The 13132-nt window shown below is 49.0% G+C and overlaps 1 protein-coding gene across 1 annotated transcript in view; it reads right to left on the reverse strand.

Moving 5' to 3' along the window:
* lamc2 (laminin, gamma 2) overlaps positions 1-11900 on the reverse strand; it is a 12523-nt gene extending 623 nt beyond the window's left edge. The window contains exons 1-20 of the mRNA XM_070974501.1: positions 11795-11900; positions 7829-8005; positions 7607-7724; positions 6905-7026; positions 6648-6779; positions 6075-6264; positions 5089-5201; positions 4494-4886; positions 4182-4415; positions 3790-3926; positions 3281-3437; positions 2934-3139; positions 2529-2608; positions 2302-2439; positions 1952-2096; positions 1705-1854; positions 1127-1241; positions 844-1040; positions 596-754; positions 125-224 (exon numbers count right to left, since the gene is read on the reverse strand). Coding sequence (XP_070830602.1) covers positions 125-224; positions 596-754; positions 844-1040; positions 1127-1241; positions 1705-1854; positions 1952-2096; positions 2302-2439; positions 2529-2608; positions 2934-3139; positions 3281-3437; positions 3790-3926; positions 4182-4415; positions 4494-4886; positions 5089-5201; positions 6075-6264; positions 6648-6779; positions 6905-7026; positions 7607-7724; positions 7829-8005; positions 11795-11873 — 3142 coding nt within the window. The 5' untranslated portion in view covers positions 11874-11900. The remainder of the gene's footprint in view (positions 1-124; positions 225-595; positions 755-843; positions 1041-1126; positions 1242-1704; positions 1855-1951; positions 2097-2301; positions 2440-2528; positions 2609-2933; positions 3140-3280; positions 3438-3789; positions 3927-4181; positions 4416-4493; positions 4887-5088; positions 5202-6074; positions 6265-6647; positions 6780-6904; positions 7027-7606; positions 7725-7828; positions 8006-11794) is intronic.
* Between the last annotated feature and the right edge of the window lie 1232 nt (positions 11901-13132).

Consider the following 13132-nt stretch of genomic DNA (forward strand, 5'->3'; position numbering starts at 1 on the left):
CTGATGCGAGGCGATCTCCTCTGTGGAAACCTCCCAGCTGTAAGATACAGCAGCACCTCAGCTCGGCGTCAAAGCAGAGGAGACTCCAGCACAGCTGCCGGTTTCATGTGAAAAGTTTACTCACTCATGTTGGCCAGCAGAGCGTTGATGTCTCTCAGTGCTTGTCCCACAGCACTTCTGGTCTGTTTGGCATTGTTCAACGCTGCAGCAGCTCCAACAGCCGCCTGCCGAGGAAACATCACACAGCAACACACTGATCATTTCCTCCATCAATCCATCAATCGATCGTTTGCTTTGGAAACGTTGTGAAAACAGTGAGAAATGTGGTGACGATGAGCTCAAAGTGACCCCTACACCATGTTTGTTTAGTCCAAAGCTCCTCATGATTACAAACACATCAGATCATTGAAATCATTGAGAGGAAAAGCAGCCAATCAAACGCCTGAGAGGATCAAACATCACACAATTCCACAGCAAACGTGACTTGATCATTCATTCAAGTAGAGAGCGGCGTGAGATGGAAATGTCCAGTACGAGTACCTCACCACTGTAGTTGAGTGAATGTACTTTCCACTGTCAGGTGTGGACAGCTCACCTGCTCAGCGTCAGCCTCCAGCCTCCTGGCAGCTTCCAGTTCAAAGTTCAGGTCTCCGGCTGCATCGACCGCCTTCGTCCTCAGATCCTTTGCGTCCTGGTTCAGGTTTGTGGCTTCATTGACTAGACCAGCATGAGGCGGCAGAGATCCAACTGTTCCCTGAAAAATAAAGACAAGCTGCCAGTCAGCACGGGGCAGGGGTCCGACACCGGAGTCCAACCGGTTTGTATGAACAGACTGATGGTTACCTCCAGACTGTTGACCATGTTCTCCAGCATGCTGATGGTTCCCAGTGCGTTGTCGTAATCATTAGACACGTCTCTCAGGAGGGACAGCGTCTCAGCATTGTTCTTGACAGCCTGCTGGATGGTGCCGTTGATGCCGGGAAGACGCTTGATGGCAGCGTCGGCCAGAGCTCTGCTGCCGTCGATCTGCTGGTCAAACCCTGCGGAGGAAGACGAGGGGTCACGTTTAGTCTGGTTCTGTTAGCGTCAGAGCAAACACAGCTGGTCTCTTCGCTCAGTCTGTTACCTTTCAGGGTGTTCAGGGCGTCGTCCAGCTCGTTGGTGTTGCTGCTGATGCGTTCCAGAGCACCTTTGGCGTCGGCCTTGGCGACATTGACTCTGTCCAGCAGCTTGTTGAAGTCCTGCAGAGAGGAACCAGGTGGATATCAGCATACATGTCAACAAAGCTAAGACCAGACGATTGAGGCTCTGCTTATCTCAGAAAGTTCCAGCAATTTATCAAACATCTCTACATGTTGTGGTTTGCCCACCAGAAACATTATCGAACCGTGTTGACGACCTGCAGAACGAGCTGCTGCACCTGTGGCTGAAAAGCCAGCTGCTAACATGCTAGCTAGCCATAAACATATTGGCTAATCAGCCAAAATAGCCAAAATCTCAATCTGAAAATTAACTGAAGTAGCATAAAATGAAAATATACAAGTACAAGTACCTCAAAATTGTACTTCAGTACAGTAATTTAATAGCTGAAATGAAGGTGAGCTCTCGAAAAAGAACAAATCTAGTGCCGATTTGTCATTTTAGCACTTTTCTGTTGCAAGTGAAATTTAAATGTCTGACTGGATTCCCATAATCCTTCAGTACCTGTTGGGCGGCCTTGCCCTTGGCCAGCAGGTCCTGAGTGGCGGCCATGTCTCGCTGCACGCCGTTCTGCAGTGCCTCAAAGCCTGGGATGTCTCTGTCCACCTTTTCCTTCAGATCACCCAGCCTGGAAACCATGGCGTCCACCCCCTCCTGAGCATGATGGGAAAACGCGGGGGGTAAGAGACTCGACATAATAACCACTCACTCGCGGATGTTTCCTAAAAATTGGGTGAACAGCAGCACTTACCTTCAGGGATGATGGGATGCCTCGCTCCATGTTGGCGATGTCTTTCAGCATCCCATCTGCCATTCTGGTCTCATCTTTGGCCTCAGCGCTCAGCCGGGTCGCCTGGCTCTCCAGGCCCTTCACCTGGGCTGAGGTCTGATCATACCTGAACACACACAGGCATCTTTAGCTCAGAGTATCAACACAGATTTACCGGGCTATCGTCCCATTGGTCTCCTGGATGTGCTGCCATGTTACCTGATGGTCATCCATTAGGAAGGCTCCACCTGCCTTCCTGACTCACCAGGTTTTCCCTGAACTCTGAATGCTCTCAGCTTATAGAGAAGCTCAGACTGACAGAAGTGACTCACATGGTTTTCAGATCTCCGATCAGCTCTTTGACTTTGTTCTCTTTGTTCATCAGACTCCGGACCAGAGCCAGACTCTTCTGAGAGTCGCTCAGAGCGTCGGCGGCGCTTCGCTCCACAGCATCAGCCGCTGTCTGATGTCTGCGGGACGGACAGGACATACTGACGTCAGTGAACACACAAACATCCAGCCTGGTGTATGATCCATAAAATCAACACGATGGACTTACTCATCAGCCAGCCTGCCAGCTGTCTGCACCAAAGGGGACAGGAAGTTTGGACCCGCAGGAGCATCTGCAAGAGGAAACTCCTGACAGGAAGGAAGAGACAAAGCAGGTTTCAGATGAAAGGGGACCTGTCAATCATATGACCGTCACATCATTCACGTCAGTGTATAAAGTTCAGAATGTTTTCTGTTCTATCATCCAAGTGTGAGGACAGTAAACTGTGGCTGAGCGTCCTATCCACAGTCTGTCAGGTCAGTCTCAGCAGTTTGAAACATGAAAGCATCGAACTCGAGGGAATCTATGAGCTGATGGTCTGATTTGGTCTGAATTCCACATTTGACGCTGACTGTATGTTAATAACGAGGATGTCACATCATTCTGGACTCAGGCTCATATCTGAAGTCTTACAGCTGATCTGAGGTCGGTCCTGGCTTTGTCCAGTTTGCCTTTCATTTCCTCCATCAGAGTCCGAACCTCCTCCACCTTCATCTTGTACGTCTGCTGCTGCCATTTGATGTCGTCTGCGGCGTCAGCGATGTTTTGGATGTCCTGCTCCTCAGACAGCTGACTCCTGCTGATAGATGAGAGGCGACCCTGCAGGCTCCTCTCCAATCCTATTGGACGCAAGAGGTGTGACATCATGAGTATCATCATTACTAGCCGTTTCGTCATCATACGTGGGATCGAAGATGATTGAAAATCTGATCTTAACATGTTCACCAATGACCGACGGTGCGAATGAAGTGTTGTCTGACCTGCGAGCAGCTCGGCGTTGGCCTGCAGGTCGTCCACCAGCTCCTCTGTGGCTCTCAGAGTGGCCTCCATCTCAGCGCTGTTGGCAGGCCTCAAACCTCCGTCCATGTCTGAGAACAGAGTCTCCAGCTCCTTCAGTTTGGCAGCGTAAGTCTCCATCTAAAATACAGAGTTCAGGAAGCTAATAGACAACTGTTGCAGCATTAGAGGCTACAGTCCTGCTAGCAACTCTGTGAGACCCTACTCAGACACGGCGCTGCTTTCAGCTAAATGCTAACATCAACATGTGAACATAATGCTAGCATACTGATGTTTAGCAGGTATAATGTTTACCATATTCACCTCTTAGTTTAGCATGTTAGCATGCACACAAATGAACACGTGAAATCATTTTCATCATTGATTGTAAATATCGACATTTCATAGTGTTTAATCTTGTGAGCGCACCACAAACTCACTTTGACTGAAGTTAAACTAATGTTCACAGAGTGTCTTCATGCTCATGGCTTACCTTTGACTTGATGGGGCTGAAACAGGCAGGACAGTTGGACCGTTGGCACCTCAGACCCTCAAAACCAGGTCTGCACCGGCAGCGACCCAAATCATCACACTGTCTGGACTCAGAGCCCTGAATGTCACAGTTGCATGCTGGTCCACAAAAAGAAGAGAGGAAACAGCTGTTCATAACATTTCACATTTTTACTTGATAATCGTTAAAGATGAATTGATTTATACTGTCAACAAGGTGTCATGGTTCTTCGAAGTGCTTTCCAAAGGCACTGGATATGTTTGAGGGTCTACCAGACATTTCTCCTCTCATCCAAAATGCTTCTTCAGTTCTGACTCTAACTCTGAGCATCAAACAGCATCATGGCAGGCGCGTCCTGACCGAAGCGTCCTTACGTTTGCAGGCGTCGGTGGCTCGGCTGTGGTAGAAACCCACCACGCAGTCCTCACAGCTCCGTCCCTTCGTGTTGTTCACACACTTCAGACATTCACCACTGCTGCGATCGCAGCTTCCCGCCACACTGATGTCAATGTGACCGTTACATTTGCAGGGCCTGCAGGGTCGCTGCACACCAGCGGACCCTGCAGGGTCACCGTAAAAACCCTCCTGACAGACATCACAGCGAGGACCTGAGGGGACAAAGACATTGTTGATACGTTGATACCTTTCCAAGCAGCTTAAAGGCTGACGAGTGGAGGCTAATGTACCTGTGCTTCCGGTTGGGCAGTGCTCACAACGGGGCTCCAGTGATCCAGCAGGCAGCGAGCAGGACACTCCGTCCGGACAGGGACACTTTGCACAGGTGCGAGGCTGCCAGGGGTCACGGTAAAACCCCTCAGAGCAGCTCAGCTCTCCGGTGGTCTCGTCGGCAGAGTAGCAGTCTCCGGTCTGCGGATCGCAGCTGCCCCCCCTGCAGCTGCAGGGTTGGCAGGGGCTGAAGGCTCCGTCTGCAGGGACCCTGCGCCTGAATCCAGCTGAGCAGCGCTCACAGAAGTCGCCCTCATACCCCGGGGGGCAGCTGCAGGTCTGGACCCAGCGGGCCGGGACTCCGTCTCCACGCTGTGCCGACACCAGCTGCACATTGTCAAGGTAACCACGTCCTGGAAAGACCAGAGTTCATCAAGATCAGACATGTGTGACCTGCGTCTGCTGAGGAGAAGCTTCTCAGACAAGACCACTGATGTCCTTTCATGGAGGAACTTGTGTTTGGAGTTCTGTGAGGGGGGCTAGCAGGACGTCAGGAAGAGAGAAGGAACTGTGGAGGAAGGGAGTTTAAAGGAATCGAAGTTAAAGGAAGATCACCATTTTCGCCAAACACTGCTCGGATCTTGATGGCGGTGAGGTTCTGCAGGAGCGTCTGGAACTGGAAAGAGGAGATCTGAGGCTTCCACCTGCTGCCAGGCTGCTCGTCCAGTCTGTTCAACACACAAGACACGATTCACACCTTTCAACACCGGCTGAGACCTTCAGCTGCTCTTACTGGACCTTACTGGAGTACACCTTGATGAGGCTGTGAGACAGTTTCTAGATAGAGTCAGCAGTGCATTGTTCAGATTAGACCAGAGTTAGTGTGGACATCAGGACGTCCTCCAGTGTTGTCTTACAGAATGTGCTGAAAACATGATCCGTTTTGGGTTTTTTCCTGATTTCCTTTATATCTGCATGATTCTTATGCTACGATCTCATGCTCCATCAGAGAATAAGCCCTGAATGTGCATCGCGGTGTCTGAACCTGTCAAAGAGTGCAAAAAAAGTATGACAAACCACCTCTGGAAGCTATTTTTAGGAATGGGAGAAGTGGGTGTACCATTCCTTTCTAAGTTGCCTCAGGTGCCTCATTTTTAGAATTCAATGCGACTAAACCTGAGGGGCAGTCAGGTGTTACTCTCACAAGTGTTTTTGCACAGCAAGTTCAATTTTGTTGGATTTCTGTGAGAGTTTTATGGAGCAGACACTGTTTCTTCACTGTTGTTGCGTCTTCGGCTTCACTCATGCAGTAAATCCCAAATCAACAGAGTCTCAGCAGATTCTTTCTGCCTGACAAGGTTTGTTTGTACTTGCTCTGATTACCGGATTCCTCAAGTCTGCCTGAAAAGAAGGTTCACACTGCAGTGGAAAAAATAATCAAGTGGCACCAAGAAAGAGATCAGAACCTGGAAGTCACATCTGAACCACCAGAATCCAGTCCACATGGGTCCACTTGACCAGGTGAGGTCTCTAGACAGACTAATACGTTTGTGTGAACACTGACTGTGACAGGTGAGCTCTCTGCAGGTTGATTTTCACACCTGAAGCTGTACTTGATCTTCTGTCCACAGGGGACGATGGACCGCAGGTCACCCAGCGAGGCGGAGACTCGCAGACCGCCACCTTCCAGGATCACGTCATTGGTGGACGGGTGGCGGACGCCACGGTCCAGACGCAACGAGAAGGAGAAGTTCTGGCCATAACTCAGCAAGTGATTCCCCAGGTAAGGAGCTGGAGGAGAGGAGAGACACACCTGGTCAGGAAGGAGGAGAGGAGAGAAGGAAACAAGAGGAAGGAAGGAAGGAAGGAAGGAAGGAAGGAAGGAAGGAAGGAAGGAAGGAAGGGAAAGGACAGGAAAGGAAAGGAAAGGAAAGGAAAGGAAAGGAAAGGAAAGGAAAGGAAAGGAAAGGAAAGGCAAAAAGAACACACGACAGGAAAGGAAACACAGAAAAGAAAAGGACAAGTCGGAGATGAGGAAGAAGAGGGAGGAAGATAAGAGAACTGAAGGGAGGAGATCTAAAGGGAGAAAGAGGAAGCTGGACAACAGCATCAGTCATGAAAGGAAGAAAAGGATCAGAGGATAGAGAGATAAAGGAGGCGGGTCTTGTCCTCACCTGGGGCGGACAGGTAAACCGGCAGGCTGCTTTTGGAGATCACCTCCAGGTCCTGGTGTTTTGGTGACCAGCGGAAGTGAATGTCCTTGGGGGCGACGCTCTGCGCTGTCGTCGTCTTCCAGCCCTCCGGACCTGAAAACACAACACAGTCTTTCACATCGCTTCTGGAGCTTTTATTTTGAAACTGAACCACTGTTAACGTCACTAACGACACTGTCAGGGGTCTTTTATTGTGAAGTGGAGAAGTGAAAGGTTACCATTGGTGAAGGTGGAGGTGATGCTGTGGACGGAGTAACCAGACTGCAGAGAACAGCTGCTGCTGTGGCCGAAACAGAAACACGGCCGAGTCGAACTCCCAGAATCCTCTCTGAGCTGACGTCTGAAAAACACAACAAACAACAGGAAGTTAGACTAGAAACTGCCCGAAAAAATACAGAAGAAGAAGAATTCTGTCAACGATGCATCTTTAAAAAACATTTTCCGAAGACCTGCAACTTAACTTTTGATTCTTTGGTGCTTTTCTGAACTCGAAAGGAGTTGAAGAGACATTTTAAATAGAAGCGTTGAGAGAAATTCAGGCAGATTAAACAAAGAGTTACAGTCTTTTGAAGTGCTTCAACTGAAAGGAGTTGAAGCGTCTGTTATAACAAAAGCACCAAAACATGAAAGGACAGCTCTGATTGAAGCAGTGACACGAGATGAAATGGATGCGAAAGCAGAACTCATCAGTAGAAGGTGACGTGCTGAAAGGAGATGAATTGTCAGTTAAGGTGTAAGATGAAGTAAATGCACTGACAGATGCTGAAGAGGCAGCTGCACCAGGAGAAGTTAAAGAGTCAGATTAAAGCAGGAGTCCTGGAGGAGCTGCCGTCAGCTGAAGTGTCAGAGCTGCAAAGAGCTGAAGCGTTAACTGAAGCGTCAGCGCTTCCAGTAAAAGACGCTGAGGTACACTTCTTCACCTTTGCGAGCAGCCGTTCGGTCCGATCGGTCCGTCTGGGCAGCGGTCGCATTTTTCCCCGGTGACGCCTTCTTTGCAGCTGCAGCGCCCCCTGCTGTCACATGTGGCACTGACAGAACCTGGAGAGAACACACAGGTCGAGACGTCCGACATTACGGAGGAAGCTGAACAGGTTCTCAGAACAACACAGGCGTCTTAAGGTAGGATGCTAGTGGTTTCTTACCGGTGGGGTTGCAGCCGCAGTGCGTGCAGCTCAGTCCCGCCCCCTGCAGGTAGAAGCCGGCCTTGCAGCGCTCGCAGTGTCGGCCCTCTGTGTTTCCCTGACAGTCGACACAGTGCAGACCCCAGGAGTCCCGAAGGCAGTACCGAGATCTGCCATTGCAGTCACAACGCAGTATGGCTGCAGGAGACAGGAAGTAAAAGTTTGGTTAGTTTAAGATTTGATTTCTAATGATCCTTGTTGTGAATCTGGCCTCTTCAGACTCATGAAGCTGTTGTTTTGGATCAGCTTTGTTAAACGTTAGTCATTATTTCTGAACAGCATTTCTGTATCATTCATACTCTGTCGTCTGTCTGAACTGTCGTTTCTGCTCATCATTAAATCTGACAGTCAACCGCTCGTCTTTCCAGTGTCCTGCTTTCTTGTAGCTCTCTTATTTTCTTCATTTAGTCTTTTTGTTAAGCACCTTTCTGTCTGTGGATGTGGATTTTCTGATGGTGTTGGAGGAAGCTGAAACCTTTCGGGCTCGTCCTCTGGGGAGCAGGACTGCAGTGGATTCAATGGAAGTCTAAACAGCGTTAAACAGACTGACTGCTGAGCTTAAACCTGCATTAGAAATGTTTACAGAGTGAGAAGCGTCTCATATGTTCTGTGGTTTGTTCAGAGATCCCAGAGAGAGTTGCACCTCCCATCCTGAAGCCTGCAGACAAATCATCATCGTCCACAGAGTCCCGCCCAGAGTGGCGACGCCTCGTCTGAGGGATCGAGCCGCTCTCTGCCTGCAGAGAGTCGACCCAGCGCTGCGTTGAAGCTCCTATTTCAGCTCTGACACTTTCAACAGGCTGCTGCTTGTTACGGTGCGAGCAGAGAGGGAACATTTCATACCCTGAAACAGTCTTTAGTGGTGGAGTTACGTAATGACACGAGACGAAAAATGAGAGTTTGAGGGTGAAAAGAATCAGTGATCTTCACTCTGCAGATGCAGCCTGATGGAGGCTTTTCACACAGTTCACATTTTCCTCTTCAGCTCAGCCCAGTGAAATTAACTTCCTCACAAATGATGTGGCGCCGCAGGCTTTGAGACGTACCGACCACATCGTTACTGTGGCTCATTAACTAACCAGGAGCTGCTATTGGTTTGGCACTGCAACAAGTAGTTTAGGTCTATCAAGTTAGCTGGCAAGCTACCAGCTACCAGCTACCAGCTACCAGCTACCAGCTAACAGCTAACAGCTAACGGCACGCTGGCTGCTAACTGGACGATAAGTTTGGTCAGGAGATGTTTTTGTTGAAAAGTTGTCTTTTTCTTTTTACTGCAACAATTAGAAAACCATCATATGACTGACAAACAACAGAAGATAAGATAAGATAAGATAAGATAAGATAAGATAAGATAAGATAAGATAAGATAAGATAAGATGGATGGGAAATAGAGCAGTGCGTTAAAGGAAGAGTCATCCTTTGTGTCGACCTCTGAGGAGATGTCAGACTGTCACTTTCAGTCATTTTAAGGCCTTTTGTGGACATGAAGTGAAGGAGAGCAGCTGGAACAGCAGCTTCCTCCAAAAAGCTTCAGTTTGGATCCTGATGCGGTCAAACGTGTCTGAGTGACGGCGCCTTGTTCCTCCACCCAGAGTGAAGGTGAGGCGAGTTGGAGACGCATCTGTTTGCTCTTCTGTCTCAGACCAGCCTCTGATTCAGGGGCTCGTCCAGACTCGGTCTCTGTGGTCCGGAGGACGTCGGTGAGCGACGGGCTGTGACTCGCTGTGACAACAGTAACGTTCATGTGAGCGCCGCCGGCAGAGATGAGCTCAGCTGTTGTGGCTGTTATAGGACAGTTTCCAACACGAGTCTGTCTGAGAGGATTCCTCCCTGAACACACACCAACACGATGCACCTGAACACCTGAACACACACCAACATGATGCACCTGAACACCTGAACACACACCAACACGATGCACCTGAACACCTGAACACACACCAACACGATGCACCTGAACACCTGAACACACACCAACACGATGCACCTGAACACCTTTCTTCCATCACAGGCCGCTGATGGACCAGACTGACGGAGCCAACAGAATTTAAAGCTGATGTCTGTCCCTGCGAGGACGGAGCTCCTCTGATCAGCAGCTCAAAGAACTGACGACACTTTTTAGTATTTCTGGTTCCTTTTTGTTTGTTTTGCTTACATAAGATCCACTTTCCATGTTTTAGCAGGACTTCCAGCGTACGTGACGAGGCGCGATGCTGCTGAAAGTGCTGGAAAAGCTCGTCAGAGGTCCTTGAGTTCAGCTCTGTCGTTGCCATATTGTGCCATGGTTCTGAATCCTTTATTAAATGCTGGAAGCCATCATAATAATGCTGAGATGACACATGTTTTAGACTTGAATCAGCTCAGTCTGAGAGGGTTTAAGGAGACATGCAGGTACACGAGTGTAACACCTGAGTTTGACTCCACATGTCTTATTTCACATCGTGCTCTTGTGTTCAGGTTATTTCTGTCACCTTGAAGCTCAGAGTTTGAGTCTTCAGGTAAACTGAAGAGCTGCAGGAATTCGGGGAATCTTTTCGTCGGTGAGACACGAGGAGTGTAGATATTTAATTTTCTTCGTGCCATCAGTCAACTGTGCTGAAAACACATCATTAAAAGTGGGATAATAACTTCCTGCCCTGAGGGGGGAGGCAGCTCCCCTCTGACGGCCGGGCTCAGGCCTCACCCATCGGCCCCTCCCTGCAGGGATGTCTGGTGCTTTGTCTCATTCTGACTCCTTTCAGCTTCTTCTGTCTTTAGTTTGTATTTTTAATTTCTCTGTCACTCAAACCTGTAACTTTATTTCTGTTGTTGTTAATAAAGTTTTCATTTCCACAGAGGAAGTCATTCATCGTTTACTCGACATGACTGCTGGAGACTTTTTGCTCCGTTTCCACTGATTTCCTGACGCTCAGATCTTAAAACTGCAGACTTTGACAGACCTTCAGTTCCATCTCCTGATCTGTAAACAGGTTTACAGTAACGTGTAGAAAACCGCCGTCAGTGTGTTTGTCGTCTGTATGTTTCTCAGATTGTGTGCAGCTTTTCTTCCTGTCTGAATGTGGCTCCCGTCACCGCCCTGATCTGAAGTGCTGATAAAGACGTTTCAAATCGAGCCAACGGCAGGACGGACAGAGATAAAGCAGTTTGGTCTCAACACGTGGACAGAAATGAGAAAACTGCTCAGACTGTTTCTGACGCCATCTTCTTCTTCTTCTGGGCTCTTTACGTCTTGTGTTTGCACTTCCTCACATTGATTCAACTGATCATTGACTCTTTGGCACATTAGTCAGCTGCTCAGAGAGGCCTCTGTGGACGCTGCAGACCTCAGAGCTGCTCTGCTGTGTCTGCGCTCTCTCATTCATGTCAAACTGCATCGTGCTGCTCGTTCTCACTCTTCAAAGACATCACTGATGAAGTTACATGATGGTCAATGTAAAAACATCAGAATGGCCCTTCAACGCTCACTTTAAGCTCAATCCCTTCATTTTCAGATTTTTCTTTTTAGTCAAACAGTAATTTGAGCCGACATCTGAAAGACAGATTTCCTGGATGTCACTGAACATGTCATGAGGACGGATAGTTTCTGACCACAGAGACTCTTCATCAGATCAAACAGAGGAGGACACGCAACATTCACAGGTTAACTTCAGCTTATGGAGGATAAATCTCTGTTTGTCAGTAAACTATTTTAATCACCACATAAAACCTCTTTGGAGGAGCTTAAGGCGTATCACTGAGGGATTTTGCCGCCAGCTGGGATCTGACACAGTGACAACTGTGAAAAACTCGGATTTAAACCTGAAACAGAGCTGAACCTCAGCTCAAAGTGTAAAGGTCTCCGCTGGTATCTGAGCATGCAGAGAGTTTGAAGATGCTGAGAGAAGCAGAAGTGAACACGGCAGAGGACGAGTGGACGTCGGTACTCACAGTAATATGTGTAGGTCGCCTGGGCGGCACAAACCGCAGCCAAGAGCCCGCAGAGGGAAATCCAGCCGCTCTTCATCATGTGTGAATCCCCAAAATCAGATCAGTGTCAAATCTCCTCACAAGTGCAGGAAAAAGTCCTCTAGCTGCCCAAACCGCCGGCTTTTATGTCCTCTCCTGCTGCAGGTCTGAACAGGCTGCACATACTGAGCCACACTTACTCACAATGATTCACAGAGTCCACACACACACACACACACACACACACACACACACACACACACACACACACACACACACACACACGTCAGTCAGTCAGTCAGTCAGTCAGTCATACCCTCTGCCTGTGTGTGTGTGTGTGTGTGTGTGTGTGTGTGTGTGTGTGTGTGTGTGTGTGTGTGTGTGTGTGTGTGTGTGTGTGTGTGTGTGTGTGGGACAGTCCGGGGCGTTGTTCTGGACGTTTCCTGGGATTCTTCCATCACATTTACATTTTCATGACACAAAGACGTTTCACAAGACAGAACAGAAAGATTCGTCCCACCGTGGACATGAAGTCAATTCAAGCTCTGTTCCACAAATGGAAAACGTTCTAAATATGTGTGATTGAGTCTGATGAAGTCCAGACTGAAGCGGCTGAAAGGACCAAGAAAACATCATAAAACTTTATGAAATACAGGCTGTTATCTTTCAGAGGCGTCATAAAGCATTAATCTTTCATCTTTAATCATCCTGACTAAAACATTATGAAGCAGCTTTAGAGGTGCTGCTCAGGACAGAGCCACGCTAACAGTTTCCCCCTGCTTCCAGTCTTTATGCTAAGCTAAGCTAACCACGTCCATGGAACACAGCTGAGAGAAGACGTCCATCTGAGCATTTGGACTCTCAGAAAGAAAGACAAGACGAGGATCCAAACGTGTTGATCAGATCCAGTTTCACTGGTCACATGTGGTTAACATGGAAAGCAGGTCAGCAACGAGTCCAGGGTCAGGTGTCAGGGAGGGAGGGGCTTCATGATGGCTGCTGTCAGTGCGACAGGGTGGAGGTCGGCTCCGCAGGAGGCGCCTGGTTTCTTGGGGACAGAGATGATGGCGGGTGCCTTGAAGGAGGTGGAGACCATGGACAGACTCAGGGAGAGGCTGAAGCTGTCGGTGAGCACCTCAGCCAGCTGATCAGCTCGTGTCCTGAGCGTCCAGCCAGGGACACCGTCCATCTGGTTCAGTTTCTGCCTCCATGCGGGATGGAGCAGTGTCCACCTTTACAGAAGCAGGCTGGCTGAGGGGTGGGTAGCAGCCTCTGAATGTGGTGTAGCTGATCCAGGACCTGCTGTCCTCTGTCTTCACG

The sequence above is a fragment of the Chaetodon trifascialis genome, chromosome 11 (assembly GCF_039877785.1).
Source record: "Chaetodon trifascialis isolate fChaTrf1 chromosome 11, fChaTrf1.hap1, whole genome shotgun sequence".
In the NCBI taxonomy this organism is placed as follows: Eukaryota; Metazoa; Chordata; class Actinopteri; order Chaetodontiformes; family Chaetodontidae; genus Chaetodon; species Chaetodon trifascialis.